The sequence below is a fragment of the Oncorhynchus mykiss genome, chromosome 15 (genome assembly GCF_057628025.1).
Source record: "Oncorhynchus mykiss isolate SJ-2025 chromosome 15, ASM5762802v1, whole genome shotgun sequence".
Taxonomy (NCBI): domain Eukaryota; kingdom Metazoa; phylum Chordata; class Actinopteri; order Salmoniformes; family Salmonidae; genus Oncorhynchus; species Oncorhynchus mykiss.
This window is the reverse complement of record NC_143036.1, coordinates 57,288,552-57,312,438: the sequence shown is the minus strand read 5'-3', so window position 1 is coordinate 57,312,438 and position 23,887 is coordinate 57,288,552. Positions and strand designations below refer to the sequence as shown.

The window sequence follows — 23,887 nt, the reverse complement described above, 5'->3', positions numbered from 1 at the left end:
AACATTTGATTAAGTAGCTCATCTTTGGTAGAGCATGCGCGTGTTGCCTTGTTCTGACAGTAACACCGGTGAGATTCAGATTTCTTTTCATGAGTGAAAAGTAATAACTCGTTAGTTCCGACAAAAAGTAATATTGCAAAGTAACATTACTTTGTTAAACGCAATAGATAATATATTACTTTCCCAACTAACTCATCTCAACACTGATTATGTAACAGAGTTAGAGTAAAGCTGAGTGTACGCTACACGATTCATCAGTCCTAGACACATTTTTGAGACCGGAGACAATATGCCAATGTTGTTACCTATTCGGGGCGCGCAGCCGTCACCGACGCTAATTTAATGTGAGCGGGTCAAAGACGCAATGTGAGGGTTACCGATCTAGTCTGACAGTATCGGGACGTCTGGGACTCCTCAAACATTTTTGATTTTATCTGCACAAAATCTGCAACGCTCTTGTGGTGTGACAATTTTTGAGAACGATGATCAGCAATAGCCAATGAGAGCTCACCAGAGAAGACATCACCCAGAATGTGTCGACTCTGGGGCAGGAGCCATGACTACTACTAGCATGCGTTTGTACTTGCCTTTGTAGGAGCAAAACTCATGACAATGATTACACTTCCAGTATCCGGACTGACCACTGAGGTATTGAGACAGAAACATGTATAAGGGATAAAACATATGTGAGCTGAATATCTGCTTAGGGAAATGGGCAGAGCTAGATAAAAAATAAAAAGAGTTAAGCATTGGACTACAGTAAAAAAAGTCAGCGGAAAGGTATATGGACCTGATAACTAGACATGTAGAAACTGAATATCAGCAGGAAAGGTATATGGACCTGATAACTAGACATGTAGAAACTGAATGTCAGCAGGAAAGGTATATGGACCTGACAACTAGACATGTAGAAACTGAATATCAGCAGGAAAGGTATATGGACCTGATAACTAGACATGTAGAAACTGAATATCAGCAGGAAAGGTATATGGACCTGACAACTAGACATGTAGAAACTGAATGTCAGCAGGAAAGGTATATGGACCTGATAACTAGACATGTAGAAACTGAATGTCAGCAGAAAAGGTATATGGACCTGATAACTAGACATGTAGAAACTGAATGTCAGCAGGAAAGGTATATGGACCTGATAACTAGACATGTAGAAACTGAATATCAGCAGGAAAGGTATATGGACCTGATAACTAGACATGTAGAAACTGAATATCAGCAGGAAAGGTATATGGACCTGACAACTAGACATGTAGAAACTGAATGTCAGCAGGAAAGGTATATGGACCTGATAACTAGACATGTAGAAACTGAATGTCAGCAGGAAAGGTATATGGACCTGATAACTAGACATGTAGAAACTGAATGTCAGCAGGAAAGGTATATGGACCTGATAACTAGACATGTAGAAACTGAACATCAGCAGGAAAGGTATATGGACCTGATAACTAGACATGTAGAAACTGAACATCAGCAGGAAAGGTATATGGACCTGATAACTAGACATGAAGAAACTGAATGTCAGCAGGAAAGGTATATGGACCTGACAACTAGACATGTAGAAACTGAATATCAGCAGGAAAGGTATATGGACCTGATAACTAGACATGTAGAAACTGAATATCAGCAGGAAAGGTATATGGACCTGATAACTAGACATGTAGAAACTGAATGTCAGCAGGAAAGGTATATGGACCTGATAACTAGACATGAAGAAACTGAATATCAGCAGGAAAGGTATATGGACCTGATAACTAGACATGAAGAAACTGAATGGCAGCAGAAAATACAGAACCAATACAGGAAACACAAGTATTATTTTTTGTATAGTAACAAGGACCCGCAACCGTTATAATCTAGACCGAAGCAGATGTGGGCGTTAACAAGCAAGAACTGAGACTGGAAGATAATGGTGGCGAAGTCAAGGGGACTTATTATTCTCCATATAGAGGGAGGTGACCCTGCTTAAAGGTGTTGTGGAAATATTGAATCAAATATTTGCACCAATACCGGAACTTGTAAATTCAGTTTGTAATAAAGTCTATGTAACAGAGCCGAGCAATTCCATGGAAGAACCGACTTTCTTATCATAGAGCCCTGTCTATTATAGTTTTCCCTCTTTACATAACAAAGTGTCATATTGTTACAGCTCTGAAGTTCACAAGCAAATGTTACTCAATTAAAAATGCTGCCTAGATATTTCAACTGAATGTCTGACTGAAAACATTTGAGGCTGCTTTGAGCCACAGCTCGTTGTAGCGACGATAAATCACAGTGTCGATACCACGCTGTCTCGCAAAAACAATCCTCACGACCAAGTGAAGAATCTTGTAGTGTGTGACCCCCACCTTCTGTGACACATTGTTTAGTGTGCGCACCACTACGTTGTTAACACCAACAAAAACACAGGAAAGACGGTCGTGAGGCTCAGTGATGTTAGGATGTTGAAAGTCACGTAGTGTTCACCCGTCTTCACTCACACATACAGACAGACAAGTGAAAGATTAAAAGTGTGCGTTTACCTCAACCGCTTTCCATGGATACTGAGGATACTGCTTTTCAAACATTGGTATGAATTCATCGTAGTGAACCTGGGGCACACAGAGTATCAGATTTAGGAAATACATTCAGGTGGTGTGTGTTTATTGTAGCTGTGTGTATATTTTTGTGTTGCTGCCTTGTGTGTGCGCGCGTTTTCTTTGACAAGTGTTTGTTTACTTTTCTGAGTGTGTGTGTGGATGTGTGTGTCCTTTTCAGTCGGTTGGCTTCGTCTGCTTTTGATGAAGGCGGGGGTTTGCTTTGTCATCATTACCTGTTTGAGCTGGACCCCCTCTGCATAGTTCATGACAGTGAAGTGCTTCTGGTAGTCATCAAAGTGGTCCAGAGAGAAAGGCCTGTGTGGAACAGAGATGAGACCAGCATAAAGCTCAGGGCCTGTATTCACAAAGCGTCTCAGAATAGCAGTGCTGATCTCGGATCAGGTTCGTCTTCTATTGAGGCAAAACAGATCCTAGATCAGCACTCTCATTCTGGAAGTGTTAGGAAAATTATGATTAAAATGACTGAACAAATCATTTTAAATGGAACTGTAACTAAGTAAACTTATACTCTGTTTTATTATATCTGATTAACAATATGAGTTCATAAGAAGGGATTGTGTGACACGGACAAGGAGTAATTAAAGTTAAGGAACACCATTCCAACTAGGCAGAAACAAATGGGTTGTGGATTAAGTAAACAGATAAGGTAGTTAACCTATGGTTGAACCGATGAAACTGAGCTCTGGGGTGTTTTAGATAAGGCTGTGAGTGCATTCCTAGGTTCTGTTAATTAGAACCGTCAGCTAAGTGGTGATCGATAATGTTGAGGGGTCAAACGTTAATTCAGTTATGTTGTGTGACCTGTGAGTGTGTTAGTGACTTAGAATTAACTTTTAACCTCACTTGATTCTTGGTCGGGAGGAGGGGATTCATTTTAGGAGCAATGAAATTACTTCATGTTATTGTATATAAACTGTTGCTCGTGGTAACGTGGGAGCGTACTCCGAGAATAAATTATGTTACCTATTATTGGTGAGACTGGTCTCTGTCTATTTTATGCAAACAAGAATCGTACAAATTCTCATAAAATAGATTACGGGAATTCAAGTAATGAAAACACATTGGTATATTTAAATTACAGTAACAGAAGTCAACGCATCATAGGTGGCATTTATGGAGGGACACTCGAGTGTTTTACTACTATATCTCTTGACACACTGATGAAAATAATCATGGCCTCTAAACCGTCAAGCTGTATTGTATACTGGACCCTATTCCAACTAAACTACTGAAAGAGCTGCTTCCTGTGCTTGGCCCTCCTATGTTGAACATAATAAACGGCTCTCTATCCACCAGATGTGTACCAAACTCACTAAAAGTGGCAGCAATAAAGCCTCTCTCGAAAAAGCCAGACCTTGACCCAGAAAATTTAAAAACTAAATCGGCCTATATCGAATCTTCCATTCCTCTCAAAATTTTTAGAAAAGGCTGTTGCGCAGCAACTCACTGCCTTCCTGAAGACAAACAATGTATACGAAATGCTTCAGTCTGGTTTTAGACCCCATCATAGCACTGAGACTGCACTTGTTAAGGTGGTAAAATACCTTTTAATGGCATCAGACCAATGCTCTGCATCTGTCCTCGTGCTCCTAGACCTTAGTGCTGCTTTTGATACCATCGATCACCACATTCTTTTGGAGAGATTGGAAACCCAAATTGGTCTACACGGACAAGTTCTGGCCTAGTTTAGATCTTATCTGTCGGAAAGATATCATTTTGTCTCTGTGAATGGTTTGTCCTCTGACAAATCAACTGTACATTTCCGTGTTCCTCAAGGTTCCGTTTTAGGACCACTTGTTTTCACTATATATTTTACCTCTTGGGGATGTCATTCGAAAACAATGTTAACTTTCACTGCTATGCAGATGACACACAGCTGTACATTTCAATGAAACATGGTGAAGCCCCAAAATCGCCCTCGCAAGAAGCCTGTGTTTCAGACATAAGGAAGTGGATAGCTGCAAACTTTCTACTTTTAAACTCAAACAAAACAGAGATGCTTGTTCTAGGTCCCAAGAAACAAAGAGATCTTCTGTTGAATCTGACAATTAATCTTGATGGTTGTACAGTCGTCTCAAATAAAACTGTGAAGGACTTCGGCATTACTCTGGACCCTGATCTCTCTTTTGACGAACATATCAAGACTGTTTCAAGGACAGCTTTTTTCCATCTACGTAACATTGCAAAAATCAGAAACTTTCTGTCCAAAAATAATGCAGAAAAATGAATCCATGGTTTTGTTACTTCTAGGTTAGACTACTGCAATGCTCTACTTTCCAGCTACCAGGATAAAGCACCAAATAAACTTCAGTTAGTGTAAAATACAGCTGCTCGAATCCTGACTAGAACCAAACAATTTGATCATATTACTCCCGTGCTAGCCTCTCTACACTGGCTTCCTTTAAGGCAAGGGCTGAGTAAGGTTTTACTGCTAACCTACAAAGCATTACATGGGCTTGCTCCTACCTATCCATCTGATTTGGTCCTGCCGTACATACCTACACGTTCGCTACGGTCACAAGACGCAGGCCTCCTAATTGTCCCTAGAATTTCTAAGCAAACAGCTGGAGGCAGGGCTTTCTCCTACTGAGCTCCATTTTTATGGAATGGTCTGCCTATGTGAGAGACGCAGACTCGGTCTCAACCTTTAAGTCTTTACTGAAGACTCATCTCTTCAGTGGGTCATATGATTGAGTGTAGTCTGGCCCGGGAGTGTGAAGGTGAATGGAAAGGCTCTGGAGCAACGAACCACCCTTGCGGTCTCTGCCTGGCCAGTTCCCCTCTCTCCACTGGGATTCTCTGCCTCTAACCCTATTACAGGGGCTGAGTCACTGGCTTACTGGTGCTCTTTCATGCCGTCCCTAGGAGGGGTGCGTCACTTGAGTGGGTTGAGTCACTGACGCGATCTTCCTGTCTAACGCGAACCCCCCTTAGGTTGTGCTGTGGCGGATATCTTTGTGGGCTATACTGGCCTTGTCTCAGGATGGTAAGTTGGTGGTTGAAGATATCCCTCTAGTGGTGTTGGGGCTGTGCGTTTGGCAAAGTGGGTGGGGTTATATCCTTCCTGTTTGGCCCTGTCCGGGGGTATCATCGGATGGGGCCACAGTGTCTCCTGACCTCTCCTGTCTCAGCCTCCAGTATTTATGCTGCAGTAGTTTATGTGTCGGGGGGGCTAGGGTCAGTTTGTTATATCTGGAGTACTTCTCCTGTCTTATCCAGTGTCCTGTGTGAATTTAAGTATGCACTCTCGGAGGACCTAAGCCCTAGGACCATGCCTCAGGATTACCTGGCATGATGACTCCTTGCTGTCCCCAGTCCACCTGGCAGTGCTGCTGCTCCAGTTTCAACTGTTCTGCCTGCGGCTATGAAATCCTGACCTGTTCACCGGATGTGCTACCTGTCCCAGACATGCTGTTTTCAACTCTCTAGAGACAGCAGGAGTGGTAGAGATACTCTTAATGATCGGCTATGAAAAGCCAACTGACATTTACTCCTGAGGTGCTGACTTGCTGCACCCGACAACTACTGTGATTATTATTATTTGACCATGCTGGTCATTTATGAACATTTGAACATCTTGGCCATGTTCTGTTATAATCTCCACCCGGCACAGCCAAACGAGGACTGGCCACCCCACATAGCCTGGTTCCGCTCTAGGTTTCTTCCTAGGTTTTGGCCTTTCTAGGGAGTTTTTCCTAGCCACCATGCTTCTACACCTGCATTGCTTGCTGTTTGGGGTTTTAGGCTGGGTTTCTGTACAGCACTTTGAGATATCAGCGGATGTACGAAGGGCTATATAAATACATTTGATTTATGGGTTGCAGCATTTGACTTTCAAATTCTGCCCCTGCTTAAATGTTATGAGCCTCACACCCCTCCCCCACACATTCTAAAAGATGAGCGACGAACAGAATATGCAGTCTTGAGTGGAGCATGTCGATAAAGGGGGAAGCTGTGGTTAGCAAGGCAGCTGGTTTCTAGCTAAAAACAGGAAGTACCAGTGACGTGCTCAATACGGACATGGTCGGATGAAGCAGACGCGAGGCTACAAGACTGTTTTGCTAGTACAGACATGTTCCGGGACTCATCTGATAAAAATTGAGGGGTTAACCACAACAGCCAAGTGCATAGATGATGTCATCCCCACAGTGACTAAGAATGTATGCAAACCAAAAACCTTGGATTACAGGTAACATCTGCACTGTGCTAAAGGCTAGAGCTACCACTGACAAGTAACAGGACACAGACGCATACAAGAAATCCCACTACGACCTCCGACGAGACACCAAAAATGCAAAAGGACAATATAGAAGGAAGGTGTCATTGGAGAAAACACGTATACTGGAATTATGTTTTTATAAGCTTCACTGTATGCATCTTACAGGGTTTTACCACATGTAGAGGAAAGGTTACTAGGCTGAAAGTCATTACTTAGTCCAAAGAGTCCATTATAATGTATGTGTGTGTCATGGTCACTGGACTAGAGGAAGGGTTACTAGGTTAGAAGTTGTGTGTGTGTGTGTGTGTGTGTGTGTCATGGTAGGTGGACTAGAGAAAGGGTTACCTGGTTGAAAGTCATTGCTTTATCCCAAGAGGCCATTAGATCTGTGCTTGGGAGCCATTGACCAACTATATGGGCACCAGTGGACACAGACCTACATTAGGAGAGTGCATCCAAACTATTTTTGCATTAACACTGTGGTTTCGCCACCAATATAATTGATGCTTGGAAACTAAGGCCAGGAAGAGGGTTAATCAGATATTGTCAAGGTTACGCCACCAATAAAATCTAAACACGGACCAACAAGGGGAGCAGATTAAGATGGGAGTAAACATAATGGAAGGAGACAAAGATAATGGTTGTGAGAAGCCAAGGGGTATAGATCATTTACACAAGAGGAAACGGCTATGAATATGATGCAAGGATGAAACTGTATAAAAGAAATGTCCCGAGACTGGAAAATCAGTTGCTCTGCAGACCAGCTCGGCTCTATCGCTTTTGTAATAAAGTCCATCTTGATTCCACAAACTTGGAGATGCTTTGCTTTTTTGAAGGAAACTTGAGGACAATTTTCCACAACAGTGGTAGGGCTTGCAGACTATAACAGATTACAAAAGGAAACCCAGCCATGAGCTGCACAGCAATGCAGAACTGCCAAACGAGCTAAATGCCTTTTATGCTCACTTAGAAGAATATAACGCTGTGCCTTGCGCGAAAGCCCCAGCTTTTCCAGATGACTATGTGATCTCGCTCTGTGGCCGATGGGAGTAAAACATTTAAACAGGTTAACAATCAGACAGAATACCAGGGTGCATTCTCAAAGCATGCCCAAACCAGCCGGCAGGTGTCCCAGACATTTTCAAATCTTTCCTTACCCCAGTCTGTAATACCAACATGTTTCAAGCTGACCACCATTGTCCCTGTTCACAAGGTAACCTGCCTAAATGACCATTTCCCTGTAGCACTCAGATCTGTAATTATGATTTGCCTTGAAAAGGTTGGTCATGAAAAACATCAACACCATCATCCCAGACACCCTAGACCCATTCCAATTCCCATACGGCCCAAACAGATCCACCTGGACATCACTGGAGCCAAGCTTCCTGCCATCCAGGACTTCTATATCAGGCGGTGTAATTGCCAAAGACTCCTGCCACCCAAGCCATTGAGTGTTCAGTCTGCTACCGTCCGGCAAACGGTACCAGAGAAAACATGTGCACTGACACCACACAGCCACTCCCACACACTCACTCATTGCTGCAGCAACTCATTTCTTTATTTTACTCTTATAATCAATCCTGATGCCTAGTCACTTTACCCTGCCTTCATGTACACATTATTATTATCATCATATATCCTGATGCCTAGTCACTTTACCCTGCCTTCATGTACACATTATTATTATCATCATATATCCTGATGCCTAGTCACTTTACCCTGCCTTCATGTACACATTATTATTATCATCATCATATATCCTGATGCCTAGTCACTTTACCCTGCCTTCATGTACACATTATTATTATCATCATATATCCTGATGCCTAGTCACTTTACCCTGCCTTCATGTACACATTATTATCATCATCATATATCCTGATGCCTAGTCACTTTACCCTGCCTTCATGTACACATTATTATTATCATCATATATCCTGATGCCTAGTCACTTTACCCTGCCTTCATGTACACATTATTATTATCATCATATATCCTGATGCCTAGTCACTTTACCCTGCCTTCATGTACACATTATTATCATCATCATATATCCTGATGCCTAGTCACTTTACCCTGCCTTCATGTACACATTATTATTATCATCATATATCCTGATGCCTAGTCACTTTACCCTGCCTTCATGTACACATTATTATTATCATCATATATCCTGATGCCTAGTCACTTTACCCTGCCTTCATGTACATATTATCATCATCATCATATATCCTGATGCCTAGTCACTTTACCCTGCCTTCATGTACACATTATTATTATCATCATATATCCTGATGCCTAGTCACTTTACCCTGCCTTCATGTACACATTATTATTATCATCATATATCCTGATGCCTAGTCACTTTACCCTGCCTTCATGTACACATTATTATTATCATCATATATCCTGATGCCTAGTCACTTTACCCTGCCTTCATGTACACATTATTATTATCATCATATATCCTGATGCCTAGTCACTTTACCCTGCCTTCATGTACACATTATTATTATCATCATATATCCTGATGCCTAGTCACTTTACCCTGCCTTCATGTACACATTATTATTATCATCATATATCCTGATGCCTAGTCAGTACCATTGATCTGGTACTGGGACTCTCTGTATGTAAGCTCCATTTGTGTGCATATTTTATTTTATATTCTTTTTTTCTTTTCTTTTTTTACTCCACATCGTTGGGAAAGGTTTGTAAACGAGCATTTCACTGTAAAGCCGAGACCAGTTGTATTCGGCGCATGTGACAAATAAAACGTGATTGATTGGTTTCCTACTGGAAAGAAACCCAGTATAGACCAGCATTTTGTGGTGAACGCCACAAACGTGGACAAACAAGTGTTGCAAGCAATCTCCACCTCCTGTAGCAGTTGATGGGAAGTGTCTCTAACCTGTTGGCGAAGCGCAGCCAGAACACGTTGTAGGAGTAGAGGCGTAGAGGCTGAACGGAGCGCAGCAGCAGCATGTAGCGGATATCAAACTTCACCATTCCCACCTCCTCCCTCTCAAACAGCACCGGATCCTCCAGGTACTTACACACCACCTGGGAGACACACACACACACAGGCGTAAATACACACACCTTCAACAAATAGGCTAGTCAACAACTTCATTCATCAGGCAACATCTAATTGCTGTGTTCACTTCATAATGTGCTGTTTTGACTGGATGTGTATGGGCATTATGGTTCTCTCCGAGGCTTGCCTTAGGCTTACACCTGTGGTGGAAATCCTAACCAAGAGACTAGATGATTTTTAGCAGAAATTGAACAATTCAACCATCACTCAAATAGCTCACAGCTGAAAATCCGAACGATCAGAGTTCTCTCCTTTTATAGGAAGTACATCCTCTTATCCACGTGACAGTTAGATGTGCAGGGGCCCGGGGAACAGAGTGGTAAAAAAAGTAATTTAGCTCATCTGTGCAGATCAAGAGAGCTGATATCGCCACCATTCTCTGTAATTTCCACATAGCTAAAATCCTGCCGATCGTAAACAGAGGTCACAAAGTCTAATTAAACCACATAGTATGTAATTAATTTCCTCCACAGTCTAAAGCCACAGTTCACCAACAGTGACTTGAAAACAGTTAGAGTTTATCGGCTGTGATGGGATAATTGAGGATGGATCAACATTGTCGTTACTCCACAATACTAACCTAATTGACACAATGAAAAGCAAGCATGTACAGAATGAAAAATATTCAAAAACACATATCCTGTTTGCAACAAGGCACTAAAGTAGCCTAGTGGTTAGAGCGTTGGACTAGTAACAAAAAGGTTGCAAGAATGAAACCCCGAGCTGACTGATAAGGAAATGATATATTTAAGGCAATGACTATTCCACCCAGTCACTGTATAATGGATTGAAATGTATCAGAATCATAAGACTAGAATTCTTTAATGTGTGTGCATAGGACAAGTTAAGACTGTACTATTTAGAAGTGTAGTCGAGACAGTGTGTGCACAGGAAAAGAGGAATTGTCAGACAACTTGTGACCACTGTGAAACTGACAATAGGAAGGAGGTCTCCCCAACCAGAGAGGGGAGAAACCGTTAGGCTTGCAGTAGATTATGCAACATGTTGCAGGATATGAAAAGCAACGTATGTGTTGGAGTAGACTTGTAAATAGCATTGACAGTGTTAAAGAAGAGGGGCATTTATAAGGGGTACGGTATATGGTATGACCAAATGTGAGGTATAAGAGGCTATGTGCTTGTATGATTTTCAGAGCTCCCTGAATAAAGAATTTACCTTTTGCAGACTTCTGGGACTTGGTCAAATTCTTCTATTAACTGAGTTAATATCATTGGAACTAGAAATTCTCGTGACACTGACAAGGTACAAAATCTGTCGTTCTGCCCCTGAACAAGGCAGCTAACCCACTGTTCCTAGGCAGTCATTGAAAATAAGAATTTGTTTAACTGACTTGCCTAGGTAAATAAAGGTAAAACATTTTTAAGGAATACCGCAAAAAATGTCCTGAATACAAAGTGTTATTACTATTACTCTATATTTCCAAGCACAGCGATGGCTGCATCATGTTATGGCTATGCTTGTAACCATTAAGGACTGGGTAGTTTTTCAGGATAAAAAAAAAAGAAGAAATGGAGTAGACCTAAGCACAGGCAAAATTCTATAGGAAAACCTTAGTCTGCTTTCCACCAGACACTGGGAGATGAATTCCCATTTCAGCAGGACAATATCCTAAAAACACAAGGCCAACTCTACACTGGACTTGCTTACCAAAAAGAGACAGTGAATGTTCCCGAGTGGCCTAGTTACAGTTTTGACATAAATCTACTTGTGATCACTAAAGGGTGAGTAGTGCAAAGTGACATGTCATTTAACCTCTTAGAACTACATTGGGAAAGAGATGGCTGCACTAGGTGCTAAAGGGTTACAAGCATGTGTGAATGGCCTCAATTAGCCTTTTGTTGGCCCAGAGACACCTCTGTTGGCGATAAAGTGGGGTAGTGAGGGGTTAACGGCTTTGATCATGAGGCCATCTGGACCGGGTCTCAGAGGGGTTTAAGATAAGACCACATGGGACACAAAACTCCAGGCCTTAGACAGAGAAGACTGGTGGTGTTAATATTTAAGTCTGATGTAAATAGATACAACTGCAGGGGGTTAAATTAGCATGCTTTTCCATAATTGTTATTCCATATGACCATGGTGTGTGTGTTACCTTGGGCGTGCTCTCTCTCTGTCTGATTATGTAGTCTAGGTTGTTGGTGATGTGTGTGTGTTACCTTGGGTGTGCTCTCTCTCTGTCTGATTATGTAGTCTAGGTTGTTGGTGATGTGTGTGTCCAGCCCCCGAGCCAGGTTCCAAGGCTTACAGATCCAATGATTGTCTTCTCCCCTGGAGCAGACACACACCCACAATGACTTCGATGAAAACATATCGAGGTAGCAAGTTATGTCCTATATGAAGGGAGACATCTGATTATCTGAGCTTACCTCCCTTGTCTTTGTTGGTAATGTCTGACAAACTGAGGCAGCTCGGTCTGCAGGTTGAATGTCTCTGGCAGCCACTCGGCCCCCTGGCCTCCCCGGACCCTCCGCGACACGGCGGAGACGCAGTCCTTCACTGTGACAACCGTCTCACAGGGAAACTGATTAGTCATAACGTGAGGACGCTCCTCGCTTAACTTCCTGTGGAGACACAGACAGACTCCGTGTTTGAGGGAGAGTGAGTCAGATTAGGATTATTATATTAGTTTGGTATTGTTCACATCAAGGCTAGGATTGAGAGATCCTAGATGAGTAAATTATCAATAAATCACTTGTACTCTCATTAATGGTGTCCTAAAAGACAGATAAGTCTTATCTCAATCTTATCTCACCACCCAAACAGCCTGGAGGCTTTGGTTAAAGTGTCTGTGGTGTGTGTCATTGGGACAGAGAGCAGCCATCTCTGTCCCAATGCACTAGAAATTAACTACAATTTGAAGCATCTCATCATTTACATGTCACCTAACACTTCTTACTAAAAGGTACTCACACTTGGAAGGCCACCAGCGTTACATATGCACCTGTGACGTCAGTGGTTGACATAAGATATGGGTTGTGGTGAAGTGAGCCCTGATCTTACTAAGACGACAGTGCGGTGTCAGCCAAAAGCAACATTCTCAGAGAGCACACCAAAAAGACCACATCTAGTGAAAACCCCACATTAGTTGTAGAAGTGAACAGTATCATTTCTGAAATAATGCAGGCGTTTGATACGTCGGGTAGATTCTCATCGGGCGTCAGTGTGATTACATGATGGAACAGTGTTTTTGGGTACATGTCGAAAGAGTGTGTGTGTGTTCACCTGTAGTCTCTGATGTGGGAGAAGGTCCAAAGAATATCCGCCTCCTCTTCAGTCTCGGTGAAGGTGAACCGGGGGTGATGGAGATTGTTTAGAACTTGTCCCATCTCTGTAAACACCCTGCAAGGCATGCACGCAGAGAGGTGTGTGAGCATGATTATGTCACATCTCGGTAATGAAATTAAGATGGACTTGGACTGACTTGAGCACTTTGTCTTTGGGGACAGTATGGGGCTGAATGTCCAGAGGAAGAATCTCCTTGTTCTCCTGTGAAATGGTCTGAGGAGAGAAAGGCAGGGGGAGAAAGAGGGGTTGGCAGTTTAAAATGGCACTCCAGTCTGCTTTTCACTCCATTTAACAAAAGGCACATCTCAATAACTGGTCCAGGTAAGTCATGACATGGCACAAGTGTGTGGGGGGGGGGGGGGGGGCTTTACTTATTTGTTTTCTATTGCTCCTCAAGCAACAGATCTCCATCAGATCAACTCCTTGAATTCCCTACTCCATGCAGGTTTGCAGTTGTCTAAATAAACACTTTTGTTAAACATTTTTTTTTTAAATTACCCTTTAGTGTGTGTACTTTACTGTACTTATACTTGGTATATCACTTTTCAACAGGATCTTAAAAAAGTATTATTATTAATTACATAATTCACTAGAGGACATATTTAAATGTAGATAAAAATGTCATTCATTTGACCTCTGCAGGTTTCATGTGTAGACTTTTCACTTATGAACTTCCTCAAGACATTGCGTGAGTCATTCATTGGCTGACTGTATTGACACTAGAAACATGTTTCCGGTCTCCCTACCTCATAGTAGATATCAGAGGGTTCAGGGGTCAGAGTGCTGACCCCTTCCAAGTCAGCTGGTACCCATGGCAACAGTCGACATCTCCTCACCAGAGGGTTGCTCTCGCCATAAGCATAGTCCCGTGTCACTTCCTCTGGGAGAGAAACTTAGTTAAGAGAGAGACACTGGGGGAAAAAGGGTTATGGGGACATAGGGGGAACACACATGAGAGAAAGAGATGCACTGACCGGTTCATCACACCTAGCCTATAGATTACGTGGACCATTTTTAAGCAGTGTGTTGTTGGGTTCTAGTTTGAAATACTTGCTATACTAGAAGTATACATTCGTCATACGGTTGGTTACATGTATATGGTGGGGTCAATGGAGGGTGGATAAGAGCCATGGGCCTGGAAAGTTACTAAGTAAGGGGAAAAGGGAATAACATTGTTGCGGTCACTGATAAGGGTGAATTGGTGAGGTCAGGTCAGATGAAAGGAGAAGGAACAGTTTTATTACACACATTTTTCTTTAAACCTTTATTTAACTAGGCAAGTCAGTTAAGAACAAATTCTTATTTTCAATGACGGCCTAGGAACAGTGGGTTAACTGCCTGTTCAGGGGCAGCACGACAGATTTGTACCTTGTCAGCTCTGGGATTTGAACTTCCAACTTTTCGGTTACTAGTCCAACACTCTAAGTTCCTGCCTAGCAACAGAGATGTATTGGCTGTCTAGATGTGCAATGAGTTGACTCCACACAATATATGTACTTGTGTCTGTCTTTATGGCTGTCTTTTTCAGCTGTTTGAACCAGCAGGTGAATAAACTTGGTTTGGAGCTTTGACTAGTTGTCCGCCAGGTTCTAAATAAAGAGAGTTAAAAAGGAACCGTGGTAAACATTAGTTCAGAAACTTCATGTAGGTATTGTGATAACCTGTTATGGATGATGCGAATTTTCACAGCTTTTTGTAAAAAATCGCGCAACATTTCAAAGTCCTGCTACTCATGCCAGGAATATAGTATATGCATATGATAAGTATGTGTGGATAGAAAACACTCTGAAGTTTCTAAAACTGGTTAAATCGGGTCTGTGGCTATAACAGAACGTGTTTAGGAGTAAAAATCCCTGGTAAAACTGTTTACCAAAAACACAAAAAAAATATTTGTCCGCCATTCAATGTATGTGAATCCCCTGTAAACGCCTACAGCTTCCACACGATTTCGCCATTGCTGTCAATTTCTGACTCATTTATCCTTGGTTACGTCACGAATAGGCCCCTCCTTTCTTGAGGCGCACCACAGTATGTTGTGAAACTGAAAAAATGGACGATGATTTCCAGACTTGCTGCTATCAAATACAGATCGCCCTGTGATCAATTTGATACATCATTAACGTTTATTAATACCTAAAGTTGGTTTAGAAAAGTCGTTTGAAGTGATTTGTAAAAGTTTATAGGTGACTTTTGTAATTTTAAAAAGTGACGTTGCGTCTTGTAAATGGGCTTTTTGCAGCATCAGACTGGCCTTCAGCAAATGACATTTTGGGTATACAATGACGGATTTAAATCGGGAAAAAGACCCAATTGTGATGTTTATGGGACATATAGGAGTGCCAACAAAGAAGCTCGTCCAAGGTAATGAATGTTTTATATTTTATTTCTGCGTTTTGGGTAGCGCCGGCTACCGCAAAATCTGTTGTTTACGTGTCGTGCTGGTATTTTGGGGGGGTGCATGCTATCAGATAATAGCTTCTCATGCTTTCGCCGAAAAGCATTTTACAAATCTGACTTGGTGGCTAGATTCACAACGAGTGTAGCTTTAATTCAGTACCTTGCATGTGTATTTTTATGAAAGTTTGAGATTTATCGAGTACTATACTCTAGTACTATAGGTGGCGCTCTGAAATTTCCGCTGAGCTGTCCCTGTGCAGGGACCACCTCCGTAAGTCGATAAGCTGTAGACCACACTATCTACCTAGAGAGTTTCTGTATTCTTCGTAGCGGTCTCCATACCACCACAGAACAAGACTAGCACTAAAACCGCACTCAATGAGCTGTATAGATTGAATCGTACTACACCGACTCCGACACTCGGATGTGGCAGGGCTTGCAAACTGTTAGACTACAAAGGGAAACACAGCCGAGAGCTGCCCAGTGACATGAGCCTACCAGACAAGCTAAATAACATTTATGCTCGCTTTGAGGAATTAACACTGAAACATGCATGAGATCATCAGCTGTTTCAGATGACTGTGATCACGCGCTCTCTGCAGCCGATGGGAGTAAGACCTTTAAACAGATCAACATTCACAAGGCCACTGGGCCAGACGGAATACCAGGACATGTACTATGAGCATGCGCAGACCAACTGGCAAGAGTCTTCACTGACATTTTCAACCTCTCCCTGTCTGATGCTGTAATATCAACATGTTTCAAGCAGACCACCATAGTACCTGTGCCCAAGAACACTAAGGTAACCTGCCTAAATGACTACCGACCCGTAGCACTCACGTCTGTAGCCATGAAATGCTTTGAAAGGCTGATCATGGATCATATCAACACCATCATCCCAGAAACCCTAGACCCACTCCAATGTGCATACCGCACCAACAGATCCACAGATGATGCAATCTCCATTGCACTCCACACTGCCCTTTCCCACCTGGACAAAAGGAACACTTGTGAGAAAACTATTCATTGACTACAGCTCAGCGTTCAACACCATAGTGCCCTCAAACTTATCCCTAAGCTAAGGACCCTGGGACTAAACACCTCCCTCTGCAACTGGATCCTAGACTTCCTGACGGGCCGGCCCCAGGTGGTAAGGGTAGGTAACATCAACTCCGCCACGCTGATCCTCAACAGAGGGGCCCCACAGGGTGCGTGCTCAGTCCCCTCCTGTACTCTCATGACTGCACAGCCAGGCACAACTCCAACACCATTATTAAAAGTTGGCTGATGACACAACAGTGGTAGGCCTGATCACTGACAACGATGAGAGAGCCTACAGGGAGATGATCAGAGATCTGACCGTGTGGTGCAAGGACAACAACCTCTCCCTCAACATGATCAAGACAAAGGAGATGATTGTGGACTACAGGAAAAGGACTGAGCACACCCATTCACACCATTCTCATCGACGGGGCTGTAGTAGAACAGGTTAAGAGCTTCAAGTTCCTTAGTGTCCACATCCACCAACAAACTAACATGGTCCAAGCAGACAAAGACAGTCTTGAAGAGGGCACGACAAAACCCATTTCCCATCAGGAGACTGAAAAGATTTGGCATGGGTCCTCAGTTCCTCATCCTGACGAGTTGCATCACTGACTGGTATGGCAACTGCTCGGCCTCCGACCGCAAGGCACTACAGAGGGTAGCGCGTACGGCCCAGTACATCACCGGGGCCAAGTTTCCCGCCATCCAGTGCCTCTGTACCAGGCGGTGTCAGTGGAAACCCCCTAAAATTGTCAAAGACTCTAGCCACCCTAGTTATAGACTGTTCTCTCTGCTACCAGACAGCAAGCGGTAACAGAGCACCAAGTTTAGGTCCAAGAGGCTTCTATACAGCTTCCACCCCCAAGCCATAAGACCCCTGAACAGCTAATCAAATGGCTAACCAGACTATTTGCATTGCAATTGTAATTATGAGATTTGTGGTTTGAATTTGGCACCCTCTATCTGACTTTCATACTCTAGAAGAATTGTAACTTTTGATTTCTGGATTTTGTAAAGAGACGAACAGAGACAACTACCCTGTACACTCCTATTGCTTAATAAATCCACTCCGTAACTGGAGTAGATACACAGCCTCAGTGGAGATACGAAGGGTCTTGACCTCGACACAGCCTTTTAACAACATTCAGCGAATCATAGTACAACTTCTAGTAGGAGAAACAGATACATATCCGACTTTCATTCTCTAGAACAATTGTATCTCTTGACTTCTGATTTCTGAACGAGACATACTGAGACACCTACCAAATACCCTCCTCGTGCTGAATGTACCCACCCCCTAACCGGGGTAGATAAATAGCATCGGGGGTGTTACCAAGGGACTTGATCTCGAACCGTTCTCTTCACTAATCAGTAAATCATAGTACAAAAATCTAGTAGGAGAAACAGATACTGAGTGATTGGATAAGCCTCTAGAGAAATTGTGAGTGGAAAAACACTCTTTGGAGACGAACCAGGTCAACCTACGCTAAGGTAATTAACCGCTTGTTGTAATACATATAAGGCATTAATAGTAGTAAGTGTTTTGATGATTGTTGATGTTATAGATTTAGGACAAAAAATACAACTGTAATAACGTGTACAACTGTGTGAAATGCAAACATTGAATAAAAAGTAGAAACTAGACCCAAAACCCTAGGGGAGAGAACACCTCTGACACTCCCAATCTAGGGAAACAAGTCTAGTTTCTACACTAAAGACAATATAATGGTCTGGGCAGAATAATCATTTTATTGTAACAGTTATCCTCAATATTAATACTCTAGTAGTATTAGTCGACGGACATAGACTATAAATCGTAACCAAGTTATAACTTGCGCGAGTCTAGATATAAGAGCATTTAAAGGGAAAGTAAAACAAGAGGTACTCTAAGTCTGATTGATATTATCTAGGATCCCGAAACAAGCCTAACGGCACCACACAAGGCTAATCTCTGAATAAAGGGTAGGATACATAACCAGGCCAGTCCGGCGGGCCTGTGAGTCACCTGTTAGCCGGGTGGCATAAGAACTTGAGTGAGACGACTTATATCACTCGACGGGGGGTACCTTAACGGTCCTACAGATCAACAGAGTGTTTCAGTTCCCACCAATATCCAGCAACTTCGCACATCCATTGAAGAGGAGTGGGACAACATTCCACAATCAACAGCCTGATCACCTATGCGAAGGAGATGTGGTCACATCAGATACTGACTGGTTCTGATCCACACCCCTACTTTTTTTTCAACGTTTGTCACCAACAGATGCATATCTGTATTCCCAGTCATGTGAAATAAATAGATTAGGCCCAAATGAAATTATTTCGATTGATTTCCTTCTATGAACTGTAACTTAGTCAAATCTATGAAATTCTTGCATGTTGCGGTTATTTTTTTCCAGTAGTTTCCTTCTGTCATAATCACATTATGATTAGTATTGCATGGATTCTACAGGTTGAGGAAACGTCCCTCTCTCTAATGTAGATCAAGTGGTGATTGAGATCCATGTGTGTTGGAAGTTTGTACGCTGCATGTGTACAACTCGTCATGGCTCGTCATTTATAAAACCTTGAATTTAAGTGTTTCTGTCATTTTGTTCTCGGGATTCATCAAGACTCAGAACCCTACACTGTGAATGTGTGTGTGTGTATATGCACATGAGTGTCTATACCTCCTTCCTGCAGGTCTGCGAGAGGCCAGAGCACAGTGTAGGCCAGCTGGCCCTGTGTGTAGAAGAAGGGGGCCATGCAACAGCTAGGCTGATCAGAGTGCTGCACCTGGGAGCCAAACTCATCCATGATGTACCAGACGGGCACTTTTTCCTCTGCTGACTGGACACACACAGGAGAGGGGGGGGTGTTAGAGAGCAAGAGAAAGAAATAGTGTGCGTGAAAAAGAGAGAGTATGTGCTCATACCCCCTGGGCCAGCTGGTAGGTCTGGTTGTACTTCCACATTTGTTTCAGCACCAGCTCCACAACGTCTGGGTCAGGGGCCTCTCCGTGGAAGTCCACCCCCATGAGGGAAGCCATCCTGGGCAGGAGGCCGGGGATCTGCTCCAGCTGCTGCCTAGAGCTCTCCACACGGTACGTCCATGCATGGTCAACCAGGAAGATACTGGAGGATGTAGGAATTAGAGGATATGAGGTAAAAGAGATACAGGATATGGAGATGGAAGAGGAAGTGATGAGGCAGGACAGACAAAGAATAGAAGAGATGTAGTTGGAGGTGAAATGCTAGTATGTGGGATGTCTTTAAAAAAAATGGGTAGACTCACCAAAGCGTAAGAAAATAAGTGTACCCACTTTATACAATACTATCTGTAGTTTTACACCTACTTATGAAAACACTGCACTTGACCTTGAGAAAATAAAGAAAAACAATATATCTCCATGAAAAAGTGAGGTGGTAGGTGACATGCACTGATGACTTGCATGAGATGGTAAACAGGTGGTTATTTATTATGACTAAAGCGCCCTCACCTGGTGGGGTCCGAGGCTTGCATGCCAGTCCCCCTGGTCACAACCACTTTACACCTAATCTCTACACTAGGATAAGCCTTCTTTCCCTCTTCATCTTCATCGTCCTGTTCTACCTGCATGACGCCAAACACTTCTCCTGCATCGTACACCTAGATCCGAAGAGCAAGGGCAGATTTAGATAGGCTAGCCAGACAACAGCATGCACAGAACGTTTAGCTCACATAATATAAATTAAAAGTGTACATTAAGGTGCCTGCAATAGAATTAACTAATGTAAATCTTAATAAATGCATTTCTATAGCTTCCAAAACATATCAAGTATCAAGATGGCTGTGCAGTGGGTTCAATACAGCAGCCCCTGTCCTGTCATCAAGGATTTTCATTTTATTATACACATCTTCTAGAAACATCAATAATGATCACTTTCGGTATGGCTTTGAAACATATGGCCCTTATCTTTCATCAGCGAGAAAGAATCCTTAACATAAAATATTTAAAAAACACTTACTGTAGCAGTTTTGCACAGATCCATATAACCATGGATCCATACAGCCATACGAAACGACACTTCCTGAGTTACTTTTACACATACACTACATGAGCAAAAGTATGTGGCCACCTGCTCATCGCATATCTCATTTCAAAACCATGGGCATTAATATGGAGTTGATGTTGGGCGATCAGGCCTGGCTCACAGTTGGCATTTCAATTCATCCCAAAAGTGTTCGATGGGGTTGAGGTCAGGGTTCTGTGCAGGCCAGGCAAGTTCTTACACGGCCATCTCGACAAACCATTTCTGTATGGACCACCCTTTGTGCACATGGACATTGTCATGCTGAAACAGTGAAGGTCTTGCCCCAAAAAAGTTGGAAGCACAGAATCGTCTAGAAAGTCATTGATGGCTGTAGCATTGAGATTTCCCTTCACTGGAACTAAGGGGCCTAAGCCCAAACCATGAAAAACAGCACCAGACCATTATTCCTACTCCACCAAACATCACAGTTGGCACTATGCATTCGGGAAGGTAGCATCCTCCTGGCATCTGCCAAACTCTAACAAGGCAGAAATTTGACTGAGTTGTTGGAAAGGTGGAATCCTATGACGGCGCCATAGTGAAAGTCACTGAGTGCTTCAGTAAGGCCATTCTACTACCAATGTTTGTCTATGGAGATTGTATGGCTATGTGCTCGATTGTATACATCTGTCAGCAACTGGTGTGACTGAAACAGCCGAAACAGCCACATACTTTTGTATAGATAGTGTAGGTGTTCGGAGCATGCTACATAGCTAATTACCACAGGTGCTCGGTCTCCTTTTGTTTTCCGTTAATAAACGCGCGGTAAAAAAAAATAGGGGTTACTGTTCCTACACGGCCATAAACGTGTATATCAATTTAACCTAACCTTTTGTTTTTTGACAATTCTTTCTCACTGATTTCAACGATCCTTATGTTTGCAAAACCGTACCTCAAGCTTTGCATGTGTTCAGACCGAGCGCCCAGGATCTTAACAAATATCTCCCCTTCGTCCAATGACTTAACGTTACGCGTAATGTAATTGAACAGTCATGATCAAGGGCTATATCTTTAGCTTCAGCCATTACGCTACCGACCTCGTTGATAAGTTTGTAGTACAAGCTCTTCCAATACAGCGAAGGGATTCTTGAGGACTGTAATGCAGCGGAGTGCAAAGACAGGAAGGTATTGAAATGTTCCTCCTCGCCATTCATAACGTTTGTGTTAGATTCCGTGTTTGGCTGCTCCATCTTTAACGTTACGCGTGAATAGCATGAGGTACATAAGAACGTGTACCGAACTACCGGGTAGTACCGGAGCATACTGGCGGTGCATTATGGGAGATTTCTGTTATGGGTGTAAGATGGCACAGTGATGCCATCTGTTGGTAAATGTTCATTACTGCAACTCTTGTGTTTTACCGGGGTGCTTCAGATACCCGGATGTGTTGTGATGTACTGAACAAGACTGGTTACTCGCATCAATGCCTCTGTCTCGTCATTTAGCATTCAAACATGGTGTCAGAGTCGGATAACTAACCATGCTTTCCGCAAATTAGAGTCACCTGCTCTGGTTTACAAACAAATGCTTATTTGTGTAAAATTTCGCCCGGAATTGGCCTTAAGCTAGAGTGAGTTTGCTAGTTAGCTTCAGTGTTGTTAGCATCGGTTAGACATGGCAGCGAACATTCCCCCTCCCGCCGTTATGAAGCTCAGCGGGGATTGGAGCACGAACTGGGATACGTTTAGAGGTGAATGGGAGGACTACGCGCTAGCAACGGGACTTCTGGAAAAGGAAGATGAGGTAGTGGCTGCCACTTTGAGGACTATAATGGGAACTGAATGCCGACACGTATACAAACACAACCTGAACCTAACAGCAGCACAGCAAGGTAACGCTATAGCTATTCTTGATGCTCTTGAACATTACTTTACGCCAGCAAAGAACGTCATCTACGAGCGTTATGTTTTCGGTCGTTGCAAACAGGAGGACGGGGAGTCCATTGACAGCTTTGTCACTAGGTTAAGGGAAAAGGCAGCTACATGTGACTATGGTGCTTTAAGAGATGAACTGATCAGAGATACGATTGTGCTTGGCATAACGGATGAGGGCACCCGCAGACGTTTGCTGAGAGAACGTGACCTGACGCTGGCCTTGGCAGTGGAGACATGCCGTGCAGCAGAGCTTACTGATATACGGATGAGGTCCATGGAGCTAGAAAGGCAACATACGGACAATGTAAATGCTACATTCAGGCAGCCAGTAAAGAAATTCCCCTTTGCCACAGCTAATGCTAATACTACAGCCAACTCTGCAGTAGACAACCCCAATACATGCCGATATTGTGGCATTTCTCATGGACGAGGAAAAGAACACTGCCCAGCCTATGGAAAATTATGCAAATCCTGTGGTACAGCTAATCACTTCGCAAGGGTCTGCATGAAAAGCAAGAGAAAGGAGGGTAAAGTGCACTCCATGGAAACAAACACAGATGAAGGGAACGACAGCACAGAGGATGTATATGCTAGCGAGTGCATAGGGGCAGTGAGGGCAAAAGGACAAAAGTGGTTTGTCACTCTGCTACTTAATAATAAACCACAGCAATGCCAGCTAGATTCAGGGGCCACATGCAACGTTATGAGCCTTAAAGACAAAAGGAGGCTTGCGCCCAGAGACAAACTCACACAGAGTAGCACCAAGCTGAAACTGTATTCAGGCCAGTTCATGACCTCTTTAGGCCTGTTTGTGACAGAGTGTGTTTTACGTGGCCAGAAATACACCCTTGAGTTTGAAATAGTTGAGGCTAGTCAACAGCCATTACTGTCAGGTTCTACATGCGAGCGCCTTGGACTTATTAACTTCACCATCCCAGCTGATCTTAACATTATTGACAAAGTCCAGGCTGGGCCCCTGAGCAAGGAGACACTCCTAAGCAAGTACCATGATGTCTTCAACGCACCGGTCGAGTCAGTTCCTGGGGAAGTCCACTTTGAGTTGGACGCAGAAATCCAGCCTGTCCAGTGTGCACCCCGCAATGTACCAGTGGCCATGAAAGCAGCTACGAAGGCTCAGCTTGACAAATACGAAGCAGATGGCCACATCATATCCGTCACCGAGCCTACGGACTGGATAAGTAATATGGTTATCGTCAAGAAACCAGACAAGCTACGGATATGCATTGATCCTAAACACCTCAACCGGGCTCTGCGACGTTCACATT

General features: G+C 43.1%; 1 protein-coding gene across 5 annotated transcripts in view; it reads right to left on the bottom strand.

Moving 5' to 3' along the window:
• ttll12 (tubulin tyrosine ligase-like family, member 12) overlaps positions 1-22,022 on the bottom strand; it is a 49,514-nt gene extending 27,492 nt beyond the window's left edge. For 2 of the 5 annotated variants that reach the window (XM_036944629.2, XM_036944628.2), the window contains exons 1-12: positions 21,765-22,022; positions 20,154-20,302; positions 19,590-19,788; positions 19,345-19,504; positions 13,981-14,114; positions 13,371-13,447; positions 13,172-13,288; positions 12,316-12,510; positions 12,106-12,217; positions 9,743-9,894; positions 2,825-2,906; positions 2,535-2,603 (exon numbers count right to left, since the gene is read on the bottom strand). In XM_036944629.2, the coding sequence (XP_036800524.1) occupies positions 2,535-2,603; positions 2,825-2,906; positions 9,743-9,894; positions 12,106-12,217; positions 12,316-12,510; positions 13,172-13,288; positions 13,371-13,447; positions 13,981-14,114; positions 19,345-19,504; positions 19,590-19,788; positions 20,154-20,302; positions 21,765-21,989 (1,671 nt within the window). In that variant the 5' untranslated portion in view covers positions 21,990-22,022. Of the gene's footprint in view, positions 1-2,534; positions 2,604-2,824; positions 2,907-9,742; positions 9,895-12,041; positions 12,218-12,315; positions 12,511-13,171; positions 13,289-13,370; positions 13,448-13,980; positions 14,115-19,344; positions 19,505-19,589; positions 19,789-20,153; positions 20,303-20,661 lie in introns of all 5 variants that reach the window. The other 3 variants (XR_016486776.1, XM_036944632.2, XM_036944631.2) reach the window with 3 other exon arrangements.
• Positions 22,023-23,887: the final 1,865 nt, after the last annotated feature.